Consider the following 22,998-nt stretch of genomic DNA (forward strand, 5'->3'; position numbering starts at 1 on the left):
GAACATGGAACATGATCTGACTGGAATCCAACCTGGGGAAAATTATAAAGGGCTTCCCAGAGGTGAAGCTCTATAACCAGAGTCCAGGCACTGCTGTGCCCTTGCTCTGTGTCCTGAAAGAAGGGGGCAATGAAAACCTCACAGCAGCTGCTTTGGGAGCCTGGACAATGCACCACATGCAGCTCTCTGTTCCACCAGCAGGAATTGAGGCACAGAGCCCTGAATCTTGTAAAACTARGTTTAATGTCTAGTTCTCCCTAAAATCTCACGTGCTTGGCGTTGCAGGGCTGTCAGGAGGGGGTTGCAATCTGGATACCCACAGCACCCCCACCCAKGATCAGCTTCCTCCCGGCTGCTGCATAATGGGCCTGAAAACAYAGAACCAAAATGCAAATCTGACATTTAATTTGGACATAAGAGTTTAATGAGGCTGTGGAGATTCTGCCACTTGCAGCCTCCACATCCTGCAACCTGCAGTCACATTCCCTTAATTGAACATATCCCCACTACACATGTCTGGATCCACAGGCATGTGCATGTGCTCTCCAACACAATTCCATCCTTTGTTCCCAACTACACATTTTCCCATCCCAGTCTGGAYACTTCTTTTAAGGTGATGCTTTGGTTTGGTGACCCTACAGCCTCTGAGACAGAAGGCTGGGGCCAGACAGCCCACGAGCTATTGTGCTGTTTCGTTCTTGAAGGGTTGGAAGATTGGCTCTGCTTGGAGAATCGGCTCTGGCATCTCTGGGATGAAGAGGGAAGGGCACAGATTGTGTTTTACAAGGCCTCTCCTCCCACCCTGTGAGACCTGGGAAATGTTTCCCTGCCAAAACAAGTGCTTCAGTCAGGGAGAACGAATCACATCCACTAGCCCCAGTGACAAAGAGAACAAATAAACAAAAAACAAARCCCAGGAACTCCTGCATGCAGCAGGGAGATACTCCCTTTTGTGCCACCTGCCTGAGAGCAAAGCCTTCCATCAGCTCCCAGTACAGAGACTCCACAGTCTTTTTATTTGAAGAGGATTATGGAGCTGCCATTCAGTAAATGAAGTGCCACTCCAAACAGCTGCACTGTGGCCTGCTCTCGTTCAGACACGGTGCCTTGCTGAGGCTGCAGAGCTGCATGCAGGCAAAGGCTGCTGCTGGCCTTGGAGCTCTGCACAACTAAGGAATGACGGAGGGTGCATGTACAGGAGCCAGGGGAGACATGAAGAAGCAGGAGAATGTCATTCCATCATTTCTGCTGCTCCCCTTGAAGGTAAAGCCAGGKTTTTTTTCCTTCAGCAGCCTTCTTTTCTCCCAGATTGCAGCTACAGCACCACACTGTTCCTCCAGCAAGTGAAATATATATCCTGCTTTTCTGGGAGGGGACAGCAGGATGAGAGTCACTCCCCTTTCCCTGTTGCTTTATATCACAACAAGTTGCTCCCAGAATCCATTATTCCCACAGTGACACCCTCTGTGCAGGGCTGATTGCCCAGAGCCACAGCAGACAAAGGCACTGAACTCCAAGTGTGGCACATTTAATTCCCAGGGAATACAATCCGAGGAGAGGCCGTGCAACTGGTGAAGAGACAGGGAAACCCAGTCTGGGGCTGGAAGCGGGGAATGTGAGCTGGGCCAGGGCAGCAGATCAACRGGAAGAGGCAGGAGCATGGGACATGAGCTCTCTTTGGCACAAGCAGGCTCTGGGATGAAATATTAATGCCAGCATCCTGAACAGGCAGCAAGCAGCGGTGTCTGAGCTACTTGGCCATGAATAAAAGATGGTCYTGAAAATGGGGAAGAGCAGCAAATTAATTAATCGAAGAAAAAGTCTCTCTACTCCCATTAATGAACAAGCCTGGAATCCTCCCACATGCAGTGCATTGGGGAACATGCAGGAGCATAGAGAGGAGAAGGACAGCAGAGGCAGGGTGTTCTCCCAGTGACCTGGGCTCTAACAGTGCCCAGCAGTGCCTGTGAGCTCAGGTGCAGATCCTGATTCAGCTTCTCATCATGTGTGACCTGCCAGCTTTGAGAGCTCAGCCTCTGCCAGCTCGGTCTCCTTGCCTGTGCCCTGACTCCCTCAGTTTTTGAGTAAGGGGCAAGGTGGGAGCTGAAGGGGGGCTGCAGATTCCTACCTGCCCACTCCAAGGGCTGTGCCAAGCAGCCCAGCTCTGAGCCAAAATGTGGGGTCCAGCCAGCTGCTTCCAGGTGGGCYAGCAGGAGGGCTCTCTCGCTGGTGGAGGGCTTGGAGCTGCTTCTGCCTGCAAGAGAAGATAGTCCAGTTTCCCTTCATTTAGAGTTGGGAATTTTCTGGGCACTGCTCAGTGCTGCCATGCCCAAGCCTAATCCCTTATGCTGCACCAGTTGATAGGGAACAGAGTAGTGGGGGCTGCTGCAGATGGAGAGACACCCTCAGCACCAACAGACGACTGATCTCTTCTTCTGAAGCCTTGCCCATAAATTATAGATTTTAAGCAGTGTTTGTTTAAAATATTCAGCTTGCCACTTAAAAAAGAATACTCATACACACCAGGAATGGGGAAAAAGGATGGGGGCTGTGTTCCCACTTGGAGGAGGGGGAGGGAAGCAGCCAGGAGAGAGGTGTTTCCTCGACTAATGAGCCAGCATCCCTGGCTGTGGATGTGTGCAGTCCGACACGTGAGCCACCTGCACTGCAGCTTCGCCTGCCTCCAGCTCCAGCACACAGCTCAGGCCCAGCCTCTGCTTCCCCCCTGCATCCCGGTGTGCACATCACCCCACAGGCTTCCCTTCGAGCCTCTAAAGCAGTGTTGTGCTTGCAAAGTCAGAGCAAAGACACCTCAGGTGCTCTGAGGGAAGGAAGGAGGTGAGGAGGCAGGGAAACATGCTCTATACACAATCCTCCCTTACCTAGAAACACATTCACTGCTTTGATTAAAAATTCAGCTCTTCAGCTGCCTTGGCCACGGGGCAGGTGTACAAAAGGGGAGATRCAGGGAGCAGTAGCATTGATGAGATACTTCTCATCAATGAAAAATGCTCCCCTTCATCTGCGCACCCCAGCCCGGCCGGGCAGCAGAGCCTGTATCACCGCCTGCTGGTCAGGGACAGGCAGGGCCCTGCTGCGGAATGAAGGGATTTCTCCTCTAGGTTGCAGCACCTCCCAGGCTGAGCCAGGCTCTCTCTGTCTTCTGGGATGGATTTGCTATGGAAGAGACTGCAGAGAGCACTGGTGAAGAGACACAGCCTTGCAGGAGGTGATAAAGGCTTCTCTCAGCTTCYCCTGCCCAAGGAAGGTCACTTGGATACTCGGGGTCATCTTGAGCAGGGGACAGGGAGCAGCAGCTCAGTTGTTCAGGAAGATGCCTGGATCCAACCCTGTCTCTTTGTGATTTTATCAGGGTGATGACCAGCTGGGAGCTGGCTCTCTGGAGCCTCAGGTAGCTCTGGGATCTCCCTGAGGATGGATGGATGGTGCCAGGACCACCAGCCTCTCCCTTGCTGCCACCCGGGCGATGCTCCAGGCCCAGCCCTCCTCCTGGCAGCTTTAGCACACTCCAGGCTGGCTGCACCCCCTRTGCCCCCAGGAGGCAGAGAACCTTTCTTGCTCCCCATCCCAGGAGACACTGACCATTCTGGCAAGCTTCTAGTTGTATTTTAAATAAATTAGCCCCGAACTCCATTTGCATGGATAAAAATAGCATCAACTGCTCTGCCAAGCCGTTTTTCTCYTGGTTAACACATTCATCCAAGCTGCTCTATTTGTCTTTCCTCCACAGACTCATATTCTTCTGGATTCATTTTGTCAAACAAATTGCACAAGCTGGACTGCCCATTTACCCAGTGCTGTTTGATTACAGGGGTTATTTATGAAACAGCAAGACATATGGCATTAAGCTTCTTAATAATAATAATGAGAGAAGGGAAGGAGAAAAGCACTAAAAGAGAGGAGGGGGAAAATGTTTTTTATTACAGACAAAAGCTCCTGCCACCGGTGATAAATTCCAGACACTTTTCCCAGTTACTCTTGTGCTGCTGGCATGATGAATGGCACAGGGTCCCAGCTCAGGAGCGTGGCCACGAGATCCAGAGAAACGAGGGAAATGCCAGAGCACACACACACCTCTCCTCTCTGATGCAGTCACTTATTCCTGAGCAGTTTGGGATCACTCCATYCACCACATGCAGAGCCCAGCTGGCTCCCTGAAGGCATCCCCCTCTGACCTGGCCATCGTGGCTCTAACAGTGACTCACTGAAATTCAATCAAAAGTTCTTTCAAAGAAAGATGCTCAATTAAGGGCCTGGGAGACCTTGAAAGCAGAGTCATTTCTGCAAGAGGAAGGTAATTAACTTTTTTAATCAGTGGGTACTGATCTCAAGGTCTAGTGAAGAGAGAGAGAAGCAAACTTACTCCCACAGACACAGAGTGGAGCCCTGTGATGTCACTAGAGAAAGAGCTGGGAACTGGACTTGGCACACACCAAACYACAGAGCTCCTCCATCACCTCATCCTTCTTCCTGATGCTGCTCCCCAGGGGCAGAGGCACCTTCACCTTTGGTCTTCCCTTCTCACCTTGTCTCAACAAAGGAAAACACACCAAATTTCCAATCAGTGCAGCATCAGTGTCTGGAGAGAAATCCTCAGCAGCCCAGACTCCCTCACTGGCTTACAGGGAAGGCCCTGGCAATGGGATAAACAAGCTCAAGCTCCAAGACTAAAGGCTTTCCCCTGGCACTTGCAAATGTYCTGTAGCACCAGTCTCAGCTCCTGGTCTCACGTTCATCAGCTGGCACAGACCAGGCTGCTGGGCAGGCAGAGTTAATCAGGCCTCGTTTGTGATTACAATGAACTCCTGCATTTTATGGCCTGCATCCTAAACCTGCTTTCTAATTCCCCAAGGCAGAGGGATTTACACTTTCAATTTTATGTCTAGTTATTTAATGGTCCATTACTGTCAAAAGGATCAGTAGCTAGAAGTTAAATCCTACAGGATTTATGATAAGGAAGAACCAAAGCCTGCAGAAGAACACATGCCAGAGGGCACAGGGAACACTGAGGGGTTTGCAGGTTCCTCAGTGCTGTGACACTGGTGACTGAAYGCTCCTGGTGACAGCTCTAGGACAAGGCACACCCCAGCACTTTTCCCTTCCCTCTGTACCAAGTTTCTGCCTCAGAAACTCAGAGCAAAACAGCAGCWTTGGCAGGACTGGAACGGGTTTGCCTTGTTCATGCTGAATTCCTTCCCCCTCCCCATCAAGACACTGAAAGGGCTCCACTCGCTTAGTTCTGTTTCTGCAGAACACACGAGCCTGCCAATAGCCAAAAATGTCTGTCTGTTCTGCTGCTGTCCCTGAGATCCACAGTGGCGCTGCTGTCAGAGCAGAGGCGTTAAACCAGCTACACTGAAAGGTCTGTCAGCATTGCAGAGGTGGCTGTGCAGGGGTTTATAAAGCTGCCCATAAAAWCTCACTCCAGGCTGGAGGGCAAACAAGGTCCCCAGGCCTCTGAAGCAGAGAATCATTCTTTACTTCTTATTTTGTAAACAAGGAAAAAATGTTTTTTCTGCTAGCTGTGGTTTTCTGAGCGGTAAGTGGTGCCAAAGAGACAGAGTTTGGCTAGATGGGAGACTGGAAAACATTTAAGTGATCAATGAACAGTTCCRTGTTGTGTTTAGCAACAGGCTGGAAATGATTTTGTAGGTCAAGGTAGCTTGAGCTGCAGCCAGGCAGGAAGCACAGCACGACTCTGAGGTCTACAGCCATCCAGACAGGGTCAAAGGTCAACACTTGCAGAMGATGGACATATTAGGCCTGGAAAAACAATCCAGGAGAGCTCCCAGTTCTAAGCCCCTCACTCCTCCACCACCACACAYAGGTGTGCCAGCAACATCGCTCATTCTGAAAAGCCTGGGACAGAGAAGGAAGACTTGTGTGTTATTTAAAGGCTCTCCCAGTCTGGCTTTCCAGTGATTCTATAACTCTCTCCCTGCCAGCAATCCTCACTAGAGCCTGTTTGGTGCAACCATAAAACTTAGAAGAGCCCATTGCACTCTCCATGCACATCATTCAGGACTTGTGTTGCTCTTTTCATCATTTCATCTACTAAGCTGCTGGGACACCAGCAGGGGTGYGCGCCAGCCCAAAACGAAGGGCAATGCTGCCATTTCGTGGTTCTTTTGAGGAATCACACCCTGCTTTTGCTGCCCTTTCTCACCATTCCTTTTACTGCTTTCCCTGTAAATTCCCTGCATGGAGYAGCTGCACTAGGGGAAGGTGTCCCTGCTCATGGCAGGGGYTGGAACAAGATCAGCGTTAATGYCCCTTCCAACTCAAACCATTCTGGGATTCTGAYTCCCTCGTGTCTCTCCAGGCAAAAGCAATCCGTGTATTATTAAGAGGAAGAGGCTGGCTCTATAAAATCATTGCCTTGCGTGAGGAGGACACATGGGCTGTCTTTGTTGGCCCTTCACACATGATTAATTCATATTTACAAYGCTTTGCTTCCTCTGAATGGAGCTTCTTGTGATTTATTTCCAATATATTTTCAGAAATGCAGCCCTGGCCTGCCAGCACATAGAGAGGAATTGCATGAAAAGAAGCCGTGGGTAGGTTCCTAGCGTTTGTTTACTCTTCTTGTAGTAAACAGCAGGTTATGTTGTTTGTGGTGCTTAGTAAATCCCGCTTTGTTAAGTGTGTGTTTGCAAGTACAGCCTCCCCTGTGCCTGTGTGGAGCATGATTATAATAGCAATGTTTTCCTCTGGTATTCATCTAATTCTTTTCCTGTCTTTCTCATTTTGCCTATCTTTTTATCCCTGCCTCTGATTTATACCAGCAGAATTTTCTAATTTTCCTTTGGTTGCAAAAACCTCCCTTTCAGGTTTTTTTTTTTTCCATTTACTAATATGTAATCTCCGAAATAAATAAGTACTATTAATACTTCCCTTAAGTTAAGAAAACATTGCTTTTTCAGAGTATCTCGCCCAACATTTTTTGACCAAAATTTGAATCTCTTCAAAACAGATTCATGACACTAAAAAAAAAACCCACAGCATAAAAAATTCTATCCCATGGAAAGAGTAAAATGACAAATCATGTCATAACTGACTCATCACAAGCACCTGTTTATATGTAAATAAACATAGTAAATAAGTCAATCCTTGCAACAACAAGTGGAGAAGGTTCCAAAGGTTTCTAAGCTGGCATATGAATATAAATAGGATATTTTTATTTTTTATAATCTCATGTTTGTACATTTATTTCAGGACTTTGACTATCTCGCAGGGCTCAGTTTTAACAATGGAACAGAATATTGTCACAGAATGGGAAGCAGATGCCCCGTGCACCGCTGAGGAGTTCATGGGGTTCACTGAAGGGTATTTGGGTTCCCTGAATGTCACTGAAGGGTTTTGAGGGACACTGAGGGGCAACGTGGGTGCCCCGTGTGTCACTGAGGGCCATGAGGGACATGGAGGCAGACACAGGGGCCGCGAATGTCACTGGGGTGCCATGAGGATCACTAAGGGGGAAAGTGGGTGCTCCGAGCGTCACTGAGGGAGTGGCAGGTGCCACGAGTGCCACTGAGGCAGAAACAAGTGTTCTGAGCGTCGCTAGGACGGCATGAGGGTCACTGAGGGAAAAAATGGGTACCTTAAGTGTCACTGAGGGAGAAGCAGGTGGCCTGAGTGTCACTGAGGCAGAAGTGTTCCGAGTGTCACTAGGGTGTCCTAAGGGTCACTGAGGGAGAAAATGGATGCCCCGAGTGTCACTGAGGGAGAAGTGTCACTGAGGGCCATGAGGGACACTGAGGCAGAGGCAGGGATTCCGAGTGTCACTGAGACAGAGGTAGGTGCCCCGAGTGTGACTGAGGCAGAGGAATGTGCCCCGAGTGTCGCTAGGATGCCATGAGGGTCACTAGAGAGAAAATGGGTGCTCCGAGCGTCACTGAGGGAGAAGCAGGAGTCGCGAGTTTCGCTGAGGGCCATGAGGGACACTGAGGCAGAGGCAGGGGTTCTGAGTGTCACTGAGGCAGAGGTAGGTGCCCCGAGTGTCGCTAGGGTGCCACGAGGGTCACTGAGGGAGAAAATGGGTGCTCCAAGCGTCACTGAGGTATAAGAATCAGGAATCGCGAGTTTCCCTGAGGGCCAGGAGGGACACTGAGGCAGAGGCAGGGGTTCCGAGTGTCACTGAGGGAGAGACAAGTGTTCCGAGTGTCACTAGGGTGTCGTAAGGGTCACTGAGGGAGAAGTAAGTGTCGCGAGTTTCGCTGAGGGCCATGAGGGACACTGAGGCAGAGGCAGGGGTTCTGAGTATTACTGAGGCAGAGGCAGGGATTCCGAGTGTCACTGAGGCAGAGACAGGTGCTCCGAGTATTATTGAGGCAGAAACAGGTGTTCCGAGTGTCACTGAGGCAGAAGCAGGCACCCCGAGTGTCGTTGCGGACCCTCGAGGGTCACCGGGAGGCCATAAAGGTGCCATTAGCCAGACTGGGCGGGCTCTGAGGGAGACGGGGCGGGCCGGGGCTGTGCCGCTGCCGCGCAGCTTTTCCCGCCCCGCAAGGGGGCGCCTCCCGCCGCTTCCCTCAGCGCCCTCAGCGCCCTCAGAGCCCTCAGCGCCCTCAGAGCCGTCGGAGCCGCGGTCCCTGAGGCGGGAGCCGGCGAAGGGCGCTCCGAGCGGTTCGAGAAAATGCATTACAACGGTTCTGGGGCAGATTTGGGGGTGTTGCAGAGGGAGGGAGTGTTGGGCAGCGGATTTAGAAGGCAGCAGGGTGTTTTGGTGCACTTYGTGAGGGATAGTTCAACTAGGACACAACAGCTTCACGGGGAAAGCTGAGGGAATTTCGAAGTGAGAGCCAGAGGTTGTTTTGAAGTAAAATCTGTCAGGGAGAGAATAAAGAATGTGTGAGGAAGAGCTGAGCTCCTCTGTAGGTGATATTTTKGGGGTAAAATCTGAGATAATCTATAGTGGACAGAATGGGCATTTTGGGGTGAAATCTGAGGTAAATTTTGAGGGAAACAAGGTTTTGGAGGGAAAAGTTGGATAACTCCTTAGAGAATATTTTGTGGATAAATCTGAGATAATATATAGTGTACAAAATGAACCTTTTGGGGTGAAATCTGAGGAAAATTGTGAAGTACAGGAAGAAGCTTTTGGAAGTATGTTAGCATGGGGTGAACATGTTGGAAGGAAAAAACAGAAGTACTCTAGGAAAACCATTGGCAGATTTTTTAGCAGATTGTGTAGAAAAGTTATGGTGGTCTTGTCTCTCAACCTGTTTGGTTTTTTTTTTTTTTTTTACAGCATCTTCACTGGGGAGAACACATCTGGATCTCAGCATGCACAAAACTCTTCTCTCCAGGAACTGCAGCTGTGACTGCCATTTTTACTTTTCCTCYACCTTCTTTTCCACCAATAAAATGCTTTTTCAGTCTCTATTTTGCAATTTTTCATACAGCATTTTTCTTCTCTCATGCACATAYGATTGTACTGTATTTTTTTAACATTTTCATCTGCAGCTGCAGACTGTCATGTCATGAGGTGTTGTCCAATCCTTAGTGCTCCTAAATGCAGCTGTGTTATCATATTTTGGTGTCCAGGTAGGCGCCACTGCCTAGCTGACATTTTATGGGCAGATCTCTGTAAATTTTCTGAAAAGTAGAGTGAGTTGTAATCAAGTGCTGGCTGGCAGGATCCCAAACCCCTTAGGCGTAAATGTTACACCCGGTGCTGTGTAGCTTCTGCTTTGGAACATGCTGGAGCTCCCTGAGCCACAAGGAGAGATTTCTTCCTTTAAACACAGACAGGAGCTGTTTGCTCTTTGCAATGAAGATTTTAAAATGTAAGAGATTGATTAAACATGCGTTGCTATTTCTTGTTTGTTCTTGGTGTTGGTACGAGGCACAGCCAGCTGTGAATTCCTCTGCACCAGGAGAGTGCCATTCTGGTTTTATTCATCTTTCTTGTCCTTCTTGGTCTAACTTAAGGCATYCTTCAAGTGCCAGCACCTCCATTTGCTGAGTTTTAAGTGCTGTAGATAATAATGAATAGATAAGTAATTGTTTATAGTAATAGATAAATAATTAATGATAATAGAGARTAACAGCTCAGAGCAAGGAGCACTCATGTCTCATCATCTGCCTGGGTAAATTCTCACTGCTACAAACCTGGGTTTTTTTCCCCCTTTCATTTCTAAGTTTTTTCTAACAGTGGGATTCTCCTTTCTAAAGCTCAGAGCTTCTTTATGACAGTGCTGTTTCTATCCACAATCCCTCCTGCAATAATATTTCCAATCAGATGGTTGGCCTGGACTGAAATAAAGGAAGTTATTTCTTAGGGTGTGTTTTTCTGTAGCAAAGCTGCTCCCCAGGGATGCGAAGTGACCCACTTTCTATCACTGAGGGGAGTAATAGGATGGATGGGGGCCTTGGGCTCCCTGCTCTGCAGTGAGCATACACACGTGTGGGTTCTCCAGCCTAAAGCACAAACAGACAACTCTGGGTATTGAGCTGCTTGCAAAGCACTTGAAAATCCCTTCTGCTCCAAACACGGACTGGGAAGGATCCCTGAGTGCCCAAGTAAAGCAGAAAAGGCTGATGTGGCTGGAGAGCTGCTGGTGTTTGGGGTGTGATGCTGAGAAGGGTCATGCAGAGAGCAGGGCTGGCCGAGTGCCTGGAGGAGCCACAGCCCAGGGTGTGGGCAGGCACGGCTGCCTCCTCCTCTTCCAGGCACTCCGTGATGGCTGGGGCAGGAGGGCTCCTTGGGGAGCAGGGAAAGCCCTTCTGCCCTCAGCCCTGCACATGCTGCCATTGTCCCTGCTAACAATGGGGAGAGGAGGGAGCGCTGGAGCTCATGACACAAACCCCAGTGCACGAGCAGCTGGCGGCTGCTCAAGGGAAGCTCTGTGTGTGCAGCCACAGCCTCGGCCCTGCCAGCACTGTCCGGTCACAGCCAGGGCTCCTGACAGCCTCAGGGTAGGACTGAGCCCTGTGTAGTGCCACAAAGGGGCAAAACTGCCTTTATTTGTCATGGAATCGTGGAATATTCTGGATTGGGAGGGGTCACTGAGTCCACACAGCACAGCCCCACAATTCCCCTCTCTCCCTRAGAGCGCTGGCCAGGCGCACCTGGAGCTCTGGCAGCCTTGGGACCATGAYTGTTTCCTGTGGTGCCTGTTCAGTGCCCCAGCACCCTCTTTTCCTAATATCCAACCTAAATCTCCCTTGGCACAGCTCCAGTCATTCCCTCAAGTCCTGTCCCTGGTCATCCAAGAGCAGTTATCAGTGCTTCCCCTCAGGAGGAAGTTGTAGGCTATGTTTAGCTGTAGACTGTATTTAAGCTGCCTCTCTGAAGAGTCTGGGGCTTCTTGGCTGGCTCAGAGCACAGGGAGACCCTGCAGGCAGCTGCTTCCTCTCTGGTGCTGTCCCTAGGAACCTGTGTGGTGAGAGTTAACCAACTCAGCTTAATGGTTCCTTCATAAATAAGGAATGCTAATAAACACTTTCTATTCCTTAAGGCCCAGCAGAGAGGAAAAGAAAAATCAAGGAAGCTATTTCCATTTTCTGTAACTTGCATTAGTCATCTCTCCTGAGACAGTCAAAAGCATGGCTGGGGATGAGCGGCAGAAATGGTGCTGTGTTCCATAGTACTTTCTTTGTCCAGCAGCTTCACCTTTCCAAGGTGAGCAAATTYCCCTATAACAAAGGGGCTTAAGGTTTATCTGGGAATCAGCTCCCTGTCAGGGWCTTCTAATGCTGTACAATCTGGCACCAGCACCCACAGGACCTCCCCATTTTAAAGGGAGTGGGGGTGGTGGTGTGTCACAGGTGTTCAGCAGGAGAAGGAGGGAARTTTCAYCACCTGAAGTGGCAGCTTTTCCCAMTTCCAACTCTCTGTCCATATTCATTCCTGTCCAAAGAGTGCATGGGATGTGGCACCTTGCAAAGAGCTTGGTCCTGTGACCACTGACCCAGCAGGTAAGAGACAGATCTGCAAACTCTGAGCCAGGAGTCACCTGCCAAACCTGCCCAGCTCAGCTGGCACAGATTCCTCTCCTGCCCCCAGGGATAAGTCTCCCTCTCAGCTCAGCAGAGACCAGGTTTGCAGGGCACTGTGCAGAAAGCAGCTCTCCCAAAAAAAACCCAGCCCCTGCCAAGAACTGACAGGATGCGATGGGAGGCGGTGAGGAGGAGGCTGGAGCAGGCAGCCAAGCACCCTTCCCACTCAGTCTGGAGAGCAGATGGAGCAAACTAAGAGCTCTCTACCTCAGTCAACCTCCTCTTCCAGGCTCAGCTCCTGCAAGGAGGCTCTTGCAAGGAGATTTTAGTGGTCTTGGGCTGAAGGCAGAGAGATATCACCCACCCCTCCAGATGGATTTCCTGCTTGGGCAGGAAAACTGCATGCTGGGCTCTTATCTGGTGGATCCCAGCAGGTATTTACCATGGAGGACCCCACACTGCAGTGAATACTCAGTGCTGGCAGCCTCCCAGAGAAGCCCCCATGACAAAATTCCCACTTTGGAGCACTTGTATGACTGGATGTAAGCACAGAGCCCAGGGCTACAAGAAGCTACAGGACACACTGTGCAGCAAACAGGGAGGAACAGAGGGAAGGGAGGGATGTTCTTTCTGGCAATTGTGTCAGTGCAGGGCCAGAGCTGATTGCTCACAGGCGCTCCTTAGCCCTGATCAGTGTTAGACTGAAGTCTTCAGTCTGTGGGGTTCTCTTTGTGCAGGACACAGGCACAAAGCAGGTAGAGACCCCAGGCCGGTGCTGCAGCCGGAGTCCTGCCTGCCCCTGTTTTCCATGGCTTCGTGCTGCCTGCAGGAAGCAGGGGAGCACAGTCTCCTCCACCCCTGCTCTGTGCAGCACCGCCACAAAGCCCAGGGGCTTCATATCTGGGCCATGCTACATTTAGCATCTGTGGGGCCTCACTGAGCTCCCGAGGGCCATTCTGTCCCTCCAATCAAGGGCACAGCTCTTCTGCWGCCTCCCTTCCTTGTCCCTCAAAGACCGGGTGGGAAGGACTTGGGTTTGGCTTAGTAGAGTGAAGAATAAACCCTTTGCATGCCTCCTGTCCCTGGGGCAGGGGCTGAGTTGTGGGGCAGGTGAGCATCAGCCACTCTCAGGGCTGTGATCTCTGCAGATCCACCACTGATTCCCAGATGCCCTCCCTTACTTGTCCATGCTGTGACTCCCCAGCACTAGTGGCCTTGGAGTGGGTGTCAGGGGTCTCCCCACAGCGCTGCTGCCCTCAGGTCCYGTTGTCCATGTCCTTACATCTCCTCTCCCCAGCAACTGGCAGTGTGGAAGCAAATGGTTGCTGCGTGGGCATTGTTTTGAGCAGGACCAGGGTGTGCTGCTGTGCAGTGATTCATGAGCAGGAGGGAAAGGGAGAGACTCTGCAATTCCTGTGTTTGGGATAGGCTGAGGGCAGGGTAGAGATTTTCCTCTTGGGAAGGATGTGCATCCACCTTTCTCCTACAAGGGTGTCTCCTGCAGCACAATGTCCTTGGGCAAGGCCAGGTTTTAATTGCTGCAGCATCACCAGACACCCGAGTCATGGTGCCCCTCTGAGCCTCTGCTGCCAGCCTGCCTCAGMGGCTACTGAGCTACTGGGAGCTGTGAATCTCCCCACAGGGACATCCTCTCCAGAGAGGATCGAGGGGCAGTTTGACTGGGCTGAGGTCCCAGGGAAGCTGCCTGTGCCCTGCCTCTGCTGGTCCGTCTGCCCTGCCGCATCCACTTGCTCTGCTGGTGTCTGCACTGCTGTGCTGCACTGTGCCTGTTTGGCTGCCTCCTTGTCCCTTTTGCTGTCTGTCTCCCTGACTGACACCTGCCACTGCAAACACCGCCTGCCCCCCTCTCCACTGCTCTGTCATTATTAGGTTTTCTCCTCCCCCCCTTTCCTTTGGCCTCYATCCAGAGGCCTCTGCATTAGGTGTGACTTAGGGGGTGCTTTTCTCTGGTTTATGGATAGCAGCCAGGCTGCAATCTGCAGCAAAAGGACTATCCAGAGGGAAAACCTCTGCAAGGAGCCTCCTGCAAATACCTAGGCAGGACAGTGGCTGCCAGCACTGCCCAGAAACTGCATACTCACGCCTGCCTCCACAGCACTGCAGCCAGAGAGTGAAAGGAAGCCCAAATATCTTGCAGTGGGACTTGGAGCACTGCATACCTCCAAAAACCAGTCCTTGGAGGTTGAATTCCCTGGTTCCATATGGGGTAGCTGGGGGTGAGGGTGGGRATGGGGAGGATACACCGCTGGGGGAGATGTGAGGCTCAGTGTGAAAAGGGCCTGTGTGTGTGTGTGTGTATGTGTGTGTGTGCATGGTTACATGTGCTGCCCCACATCACAGCTGTGTTTGGACGCAGACCTTGTGCTTGCAATTTTTCCACTCTGCCAGCACTGCAGCATGYCTCATGTCTGTCTCTTTGCCTTGCATCCATCTGCTCCCAGTCTCCATATCTTTCCATGTCAGTTTGCCATGCCTCTCATGCCATCTCATGCTGGCCCGGTCTGAGCCATCCTGGGCCAGCAGTCTGGTGTGTCATTGTGCTGCCACAGTGCCTTCAACACCAGCTGCCACAGCAGACAGGATCAGACCTTTGCCCTCCTCATGGAAGCACTCTGGGACCCTGCTGAACACTCCCAGGGCACCACAGSCCCCCCCAGGCAGCTTGGGGGACTGTGCCCTTTTGGGCCAGTGCACCTGCAGCCCACGCAGTGAGCGAGCAGCCAGATCCAGGCTTTTGTAGAATTAGCAAAACCCCCTGCATAGCCAGCTTGCAAAACCTCAGCACTCTAGTGTCACCTGAGATCAGGTTCTGCTGGAGCAGAACATGACTTTTGTATCAACTTTCCCAGTGTCAGCCCTTTTAGCACAGCCCAGCCAGGGTGTGGGAGGAGGTGAGGATGGGGCAGGCCATTCTGTGTATTTCTGTGCCTTTCTGGGATACCTCTGAACCCAAATTCCTGGGGAAAACAGCTCCCTGATGCTGCCCTCCTCTCCTGTCACGACTCTGCTTGAGAGCAGGGAAGGTCTTGTCCCAGGCTGCTTTCTGGATCCAAAGCCATTTTGACTGTGCAGAAGCAGCTCTGCTTATCCCCTTCTCAAACATTTACTGATGGGAGCCTGTGTGGAGCAAAACCTCAGTGTGTCCTCATTGTCATTAGACCTGGGCCTGAAGCTGAAGGTCTGTGGCCAGTGGCATCACGGGCAGAGATTGTGGATGTGACACTTGGGGCCATGGCTTAGTGGTGGGTTTGGCAGTGCTGGGATAGCTGTTGGAGCTATCTCGATGGAGTTTCCCACCTTAAAGATACTGTGACTCTTTGATTCAGCTGTGTGTCCTGCCTTTCCCTCCATGATTTCCCACATGGAGGAGATGTGTGTCACACAAGCCTTTGGTGACTTGGTGCAGGGTGGCCTCTTTGATGGCACCTGCCCCCTCCTCAGCAAAGCCCACGCCAAGCTCCTTTTCCCCTTCCCAACCATCCTCCTTTCCCAGCAAAACACCWCCCACGCTGCCGGGGAGGATGAAGGTTGGCAGCTCTTCCGCAAAATGATGTTCCCATGGCAATGGGATGCRTCGCCTTTCCTGGGGAGCATAAGGGGGGTCGAACAGGACCCTCAGCATCAGTGCGCGCCCCTTGTCCGGGGCGGGGGTGTCCGAGTCCCGCAGAGGCAGGGCCCCCCCGCACCGCCCCCCGCCGCAGGGCCGGGGGCCGAGCCTCAGTGACGCCTCCCGGTCCCCATTCGCTGGGTCCGCCCGCCCAGCCCTGCCCAGACTGCGGGAGCGACGCGCCCACAGCCCGCCGGGCAGCCCCGGACAGCGCCGGCAGCCCCGCAGGCAGCGGGCAGCACCGGACAGCGCCCGCAGGTAGGCACCGACCGCCCGCAGCGSCCCGCACCCCGCCGGGGCGGGATGGGCTGCTGGGCTCGGGGCACGGCGCGGGGCTGCGGGCGCGGGGAGGGTCCGCAGCCGCCGGGCGCGGCGCTGGCACCGGCAGCATCTCGCCCCTCGCCCGGGGGATGCTCGGCCGGACGGAGCGCGCTGGCGGAGGGGACGGGCTCCGCTTCTCGCCACGCTGCCGGTACCCCCCACCCCGGCTCGGGACTGCGGCATTCCCGGTGGGCGCGCCCGCGCGCACGCCCGCACCGCAGCCGCGYTCCCGCTCCGCGCTGCTGCAGCGGGGGATGTCGCCCATCCCGAGCCCTCCTGCCCCTCGCTTCATCCCTCTTCCCTGCGCACCGCATCCCCGAGCACCCCCTTTGCTGGCAGCCAACCCCCGGCACAGGCAGGTTCCTCGGCTCTGGAGTTCTCTCAGCCCACCAGTCTGGCTCTGCACGCCTCCGTCCCCATCTCAGCAGCTCGTCTGTCACCCTTAGCCTGTCAGTCTGGTGGGCACAGGGGGTAGGTACCGCCACGGTGTGAGGCTGAGCAAGTGGTCACCGTGCCGGGAACTTTGCCCCGCAAGAGCTGGAGCCCCCCCAATGCCACCGTCCTCAATGCCACCGTCCTCAATGCCACCGTCCTCCTGAGCCCTGTCCCTACGCCAAACCCCTGGGATCATGCAGGAGGGAGAGTTACCGGCCGTGCTCTGCTCCCAGCACTGCTGTCAGGAGGAAAAGAGGGGTCCAAGGGCTGTCATCGCAGAGGCTGGAGAATCTGAGTGCTTGGGTACATTGATGGGAGGAAGACCCCCCCCCTCTCTGGGGGCTTATTGGCACCGATTTTCTGGAGGAAAGCCAGCCTATGACCTAGATAGTGTCCCAGGACATTCAAAAAGGAGGAGGTTGATTCTGGGAAATGACAAAGCAGAGGACTGGGGGGCAGTTTCTAGGAATCCAGAGGTTCAAGCATCTGCCTCACTGGCAACCTCTTAGTTGTCAAGATCAGACAGAAGGGAATTTTTCTTCCTGGCCAAGGTTTAGGGTTCTGGATAAACAGATTTTTGAGAGCTTCAGGGTGAGCAAATGGGTTTGGTATTTCCTCTTAGAACGTTATATGAAAGACCCAAAAATTGCTTAATAGAAAAATCCAACTGGCTGTGGTACAGGCAATTCCTAGCTCTTCCCTGTGTGCTTTGCCAGGTTCAGAAGGAACAGAGGGTCTGTTTTCCCCTCTGCCAGCTTGGAGTCACGAAGGGGTGGTCTATCAGCTCCCCCTCTTGGAGCTGGCCCCACATGGAGGGCTGACTGCGGGCTGCTCGCTGCGTCCTTCATCCCGGCGGCTGCCTCGCTGCTCCCCCACCCTGTCGCTCCATTCCGCATGTCTGCGGCTGGATTCCCCACGCGGCTGCTTGGCCAAGCTGCAAACCTTTAATTAATTCCTTGTGGCCGCATTGGGACGGCTGGAATMGGCAGCCCTGGTGTTTTGATGGCACATCACGGCCCCATACCCGCATTCACAGCCTGGAGAAAGACAGGCACCGGGCCGGGACCCAGTGAGGGGATGCTGCCACTCAAACCCCTTCCAGCCTGCGGCCAGGCAGGCTGAGCTCAGCTCCTGGAGGTTTTGTGCCATCCTTTGGCGGTCTTGGCTCCCTGTCCAGCTGCTGTGTCCCTCTTCCTCGCTGCTTTTGGCCCCTTTCCCTCCCTGCATCGCAGTGACTCATCCTTGCTGAGCTCACCCGCTGGAGCCACGGGAGCGCTGGCAGGGCGGGCRCCCGCCGGCCCCGAGACCGGGTCCCTCACCTGGCAGCCCCCTCACYGTGAGCCACGGACCTCTGGTCAAGGGGTTCAGCCTGATTTCACCTGCCCRAACCTTGGCTGGCCATTGGGTAGAACGGGGGGAAGGCAGAGCATGCAGGCCTTGCTGCAGGTCTGGCAATGCTCATTTAATGTCTGCTAGGGGGGGATCTGGACARGGAAAATAAGATGTGGATGGGGCCTGAGGATGTGGATGGGTGATGCTAGGCAGACACACAGCAATTCCCAGCTGGCTGCAGCACCAGCCGGGCTCTGTGCAGTGAATCAGAACCATGGTGAGGAGGAGGAGGCACCAGAGCATTGTTTGTGCATGAAGGGCAGCCTGTGCCATGCCTGCACCACCGAGTGACCACATCTGTGGGGCAATGGCCTGGCTAACTTCCTCTCTGTCCCCCCGCCCAGGTTCCCCTCTCAGAGACAGCCTCCACCGGGCACCTCAGCAGCAAGATGAACCCCACCGTGGGCATTGCTGTCATCCTGACAGGTACATCCCTCCCTGCTCCCCAGCCAGCTCGGCCCAGAGCAGCCTGGAGGCTGCATGGGCACCCCCAGAGCTCGCYGTTCCCTCTCCAACCCCCTCCTGCCTCTCCCAGTCCTCCAGGCCGCCCACTGCCAGATGATCAAGGACCTGAGTGCCTGCCTGCTGGGCCAGAACCTGCGCGTGGACTGTCGCTATGAGAACAAAACCGACAACCCCCTGACCTACGAGTTCAGCATCACCAAGGACAACAGGAAGCACGTCATCCACAGCACCATCAGTGTCTCCGAGAACATCTACCGGAGCCGAGCCAATGTCACCATGCAGAGGAACCTGGTGTGCCTCCACCTGCAGAGCTTCACCACCAGCGATGAGGGCATCTACATGTGCGAGCTGAAGGCCACCAATGACTACACCGGCAACCAGATAAGGAACATCACTGTTATCAAAGGTGAGACAGGCAATGGCACCCAGCTGCAGCCCTTCCCACCTCCTCCTTGGCTTGACTAGGCCTGTAGAGAACACCACAACTCCCTGTGGTGTMCCCAGATCCTTCCTGAGCTCCATAAATGTGTCCTGACCTTTACATGCCCTYCAGATGGGCTTCATCCCACAGAAGGGCTCACTCTGCCCCATCTCACTCYGCTTTTCCTGCCTCTTTTGGGTCCCACCTCAGGCACATTGCCTAGATATCCTCCCACAGAGAGGACAGTGAGGGTTTTCCACACCTACATCCCTCAGGAGCAGTTCTCCAGTTGCAGAGGCCTTCATCTCACCGGGTGCCCATCCATTTGCCACTTCAGTCAGGAACAGGCAGGGTTATGCTTTTCAGGGTCCCAAAAAATCTTTGCTGCTATGTGTTGGGAGGGAAACAGGCCAGAGCAGGACTTGCTGCATTTCTGTGGCAGAGCAAAGTCAAGAAGCTGGGTTCCAGCACCACCAAAGCACCCAGCCCAAGCCCAGTCCCTGAAGGATTTCATGGTTTCTCTTCTCTCCCTCCTCATTCCTTCTCCTCACAGACAAACTGGAGAAATGCGCCGGCTTCAGCCTCTTGATCCAGAACACCTCGTGGCTCCTGCTGCTGCTCCTTTCCCTGCCTCTCCTGCAAGCCGTGGACTTCGTGTCCCTGTGAAAGGCAAAGCACACTCACACCCGCACACACTCACACTCACACACACACAGCGCTCGYACACACACGCACGCACACACCGAGCACCTCAGCCACCCCGCCTTCCTCGCAGCCCCTGGAAAGAGAAGCTGAAGCGTCTGGAAGCCGTGAAACCTCTCTGTGTTATCTCTATTTAGCCGTATATCTAACGCTATCCACCGTCCCGTGCCGAGGCCCGCCATCCCACGCACACGCGCCCCGCTCCGAAGCATGGTGGCTCTGCTAGGCAGCGTTGCTTCTCCCATCATGCCTCCTCGCTCTGTAGGCTGGCTGGTTTGCTTGTGCTGGGAGCACTGAGGCCTCAGCCTCGCTTGTTCCATCCCTTTAACTCTTGGGGTTTGCCTGTTCTCARCTGGGGAAAGACAGCTGGATCGGCAGGTAAGAGAGAGGGGTGGTGCGAGAGCGTGTGGAGGGTGCCCATGGTGGGTGCTGTGCCCACAGCCCCTGGAGGTGACAGGGCTGTTGGTGTCCCCACCTGCCTTGCCTGCCAGCCGGGTGACTGATTCCTCACCCTGCTCCTCTCACCCTGAGCTGGCACAGCTGGGAGGGGCACAGAATGAGTCCTGTCTCAGTGAACAGAGGAGCCACGGGATGCTGCTGGGCCTGGCAGGAGGGGAGGAGAGGGGGAGYGGGTTTAGGAGACACCACAAACAGCCCCCTGCCTCCTTAGGGCTGTCCTGGGGCCCTGGGATCGGGCTCGGTGAGAATGTGCTTCGGCAACAAGTTTTTCCTAATCTGTTTCTTACAGCGGAGTGGGAAGCGAGGCCTCCTGCAGACACCATCTGGTACCTTTGGGCTGCCCGAGCCAGAGACATCACCCACTCCCCCTGGGGACCAGCCCTTAGCTGTGACGAGAGAATTGCTGCCAGCACCAGTGGAGGCAAGCAGAGCCTCTCTGAGCTAGCCACAGCCCCACTCCCCTCTCCAGGGTCCCCAGAGCTGTGCCCAGGCTGGCTGGTGGGGAGGGGGCTCCCCTCGGACTCTGACCCCAGGGTCTCCATAGGGACTACTCTGCACCCCCTTGTCTTCCCTGAGGGAATGTCTGGGGACCCCAGTCTTTCCTCATGGAGAGGCAGAGCAGTCTCCCTCGAATCCCACCATGCCCCTGGGAGGAGCACCTGTGCCCCCTCCCTTCTCCCTCCTCCCTTTCAGCATTTCCCCATCTCCGTTTAAGAGCAGAAAAGGACTTGAGGGCAGCCCACAACCTCAGTAAGGCCAGGATGGTGCCTGGGGTTGGTGAGAGCAGGGACAGGGATGCCCAGCACAGCCCAGATTCGCCAGCCCAGGGCTGCCCCGATGCCCACGGGAGCCCGAGGAGCCTYCCCCAGGGCAGGGCACGGCGAAGGGAAGATGCAGGCAGGAGCATCCAGGTCCATGGGCTGAACCCCAGCTGTGCTTCCTGTGCAGCCCGGGCTGTGCCACCACGGCTTAGAGCAATACACAGCAGCTGCTCCCCACTCCTTGCTCTTCTCCAGAGCTGCTTCCTACCCCGGTGCCCATCCCCTGCCCATCCCTGCCTGCTTGCTTGCTGTCTAGTGCTGCTGAGGCCGTGCCCAGCTGAGGCCTGGCTGTGCCCAGCTCCCTGGGCGTGCTGGCGAGCACCAGGGCAGGCGCCTGCCCATCCCTGCCTGCTTGCTTGCTGTCTAGTGCTGCTGAGGCCGTGCCCAGCTGAGGCCTGGCTGTGCCCAGCTCCCTGGGCGTGCTGGCGAGCACCAGGGCAGGCGCAGAGCCCAGCGGCAGAGCGTGGACGCGGCTCGAGTCTCATTTTTTTGTGAACATTTGTAGTTGTTTCCACAGCTTGTCGTCAGAGAAATTCTGTTAAGGGAAAAGAAAAAAAAAACGGGGGAAAAAAGAGAACCCTGTGAAAAGCAACAACGATGAAAAAAAAAACCTTATCATCCAGGAGTGTTCCTCTGTCTGCACAATAAAACCCTACCTAGGTTGTGTGTTGGAGCCATGGGCGCCCGTGTGTGCGGCGGTGGGGACAGGGGCTGTGTGGGGCTGGGCTCCAGGACCTGCTGAGGGGTGCAGCCCCCCAGGCTGCCCCTCTGTGCCTCCAGCACCACAAAGCCTGTGGGAGCGAAGCAGACAGCGGGGCAAGGCATGCCTTCCCCGAGCAGGGCAACCTCCTCCTGCCCACCTGGAGCAGTGCCCAGTACCCAGACCCTTTCCCCCATCCCTAAATCCCCAGATTTAGGGTCCGTCCGTCCCCTGGGGAGGGAATTGCTGGGGATGGGAGTGGACACAGGAGTGGGGCTGGGTCACACCAGGGTCACACCAGGGTCCTGCCGGAGCCCCTGTGCTCACACACTGCCTCTGGGGCTGCCCAAGGCTCCCCTGTCCCCTGGAGGAGCCACACACTGCCCTGCCCAGGGTCAAGATGCCACCCTGGCACGAGGAACAACAAGCAGGATCYTGCCACCACCCCCTAACACCATTGGTGACCCTGTGCCACCTCCCAGAGTGACGCCCCGACGCGTCCCTCCCTGAAGGGCTGGAGCCAGGCGGGAGGGAGAGAGGGAGGGAAGAAGATGCCACCCTAATTACATCCCCCGTCATTATCCTCGCAGATGCTCGCTGAGTCACGRCCGCGCAGGTGCCGTACCCTGGGCGGGTCAGGCGTCCCCCAGCGGCCCCGGTGTCCCCATGAYGTCCCCACGGACCCATGAAGGGTGGGCATACCATGCCAGCTGCCCCCTGCCCACATTTGCTGAAGGTTTATGGGGCTTTTTTCCCATAAGTAAAACCCAGTCCAACTCCTCCCCTCGCCCAGATGCCCTACAGCAGACCTTACTGGGACCCCTTTTTTGTGGCTCCCTGCCCCCCACACCAAGCTGTGTCCCACCCCGTTCCCTCCCTTAACCCTCCACCTATCCTTTCCCTCCCACATCTCGATCTCCCTCCCTAAATCTCTCCCTTCCTCAGGCTCACCCTCAGCCATCCTTCTCCATTCCCACAGCCCCCGCTGCCCCCGCAGCCTCCCCTGCCGGGACCCCTTTCTTTGGGCCACCAGCCCCCTCGGGTTCACGTCCCCTTTAAGCCTCSGCGGGCTGGAATGTGAGAGGAGCATTTCAGCGCCCTGTGAGGTCAGATAAAGACACTATATTTATCTGGCTGGTAACCTGAGCCCTGAATTTCTGCGGTGGTGTTTTTACGCGGCCCCACAGCCTTCGGGCTCGGCCCCCTCCGGCCATTGCGCTGCCTCCCAGGGTGGAGGGGCTGAGCCGGGGGTGCCCCGTCCCCTCCAAAGGGCTCGGCTGCCACCCGTCTCCACATCGCCCGTCTCCGGTGCCCGGGGAAGCTCCTGGGGAAGCTCGGGCAGGATCGGCCCCGAGGGCATCACCAAATGCCTGCTCGGTCGCCCCTCGCCGTGCCCTGAGCAGCCACCGGCCACCCGCCTCACATGCAGGTGAGTGTAGGGGGTGCCGTGGGGACACCGCCCTGGGGAGGGGGACACGGAGACGGACAAAAMTGCTTCCTTCAGCTGGGTAAAAGCAGCTGGGGGAGAGATTCAGAGTTCACACACAAAATCTGGGCTTTGAGCCTCCCTCCCCGGCACCCTCCTCATCCCCCGGCGAGGGCAGAGCCGCCTGCCYGGGGGTCCCTTCTTTTTCTGCCACCCACAGACCTCAAAGCAATAACCCGTGCCCTGGCTCTTACGTCAGGGTCC

The 22,998-nt window shown here is 54.8% G+C and overlaps 1 protein-coding gene across 1 annotated transcript; it reads left to right on the plus strand.

Moving 5' to 3' along the window:
- The first annotated feature begins 15,759 nt into the window (after positions 1 to 15,759).
- On the plus strand, positions 15,760 to 20,611 carry THY1 (Thy-1 cell surface antigen). Its single transcript, XM_057385072.1, has 4 exons — positions 15,760 to 15,850; positions 18,085 to 18,166; positions 18,276 to 18,611; positions 19,180 to 20,611. Exons 2-4 carry the CDS (start codon positions 18,130 to 18,132, stop codon positions 19,290 to 19,292), a joined length of 486 nt encoding a protein of 161 aa, XP_057241055.1. The 5' UTR covers positions 15,760 to 15,850; positions 18,085 to 18,129; the 3' UTR covers positions 19,293 to 20,611.
- The last annotated feature ends 2,387 nt before the right edge of the window (positions 20,612 to 22,998 follow it).

This window comes from Malurus melanocephalus, unplaced genomic scaffold (assembly GCF_030028575.1).
Source record: "Malurus melanocephalus ecotype Western Australia unplaced genomic scaffold, MMel_1.1 scaffold_776, whole genome shotgun sequence".
NCBI lineage: Eukaryota > Metazoa > Chordata > Aves > Passeriformes > Maluridae > Malurus > Malurus melanocephalus.

Coding starts and splice junctions, on each gene's coding strand:
- THY1 (XM_057385072.1), top strand. CDS start 18,130: ATGAACCCCACCGTGGGCATTGCTGTCATCCTGACAG. Junction 18,167..18,275: donor CATTGCTGTCATCCTGACAG/GTACATCCCTCC, acceptor TGCCTCTCCCAG/TCCTCCAGGCCGCCCACTGC. Junction 18,612..19,179: donor GAACATCACTGTTATCAAAG/GTGAGACAGGCA, acceptor TTCTCCTCACAG/ACAAACTGGAGAAATGCGCC.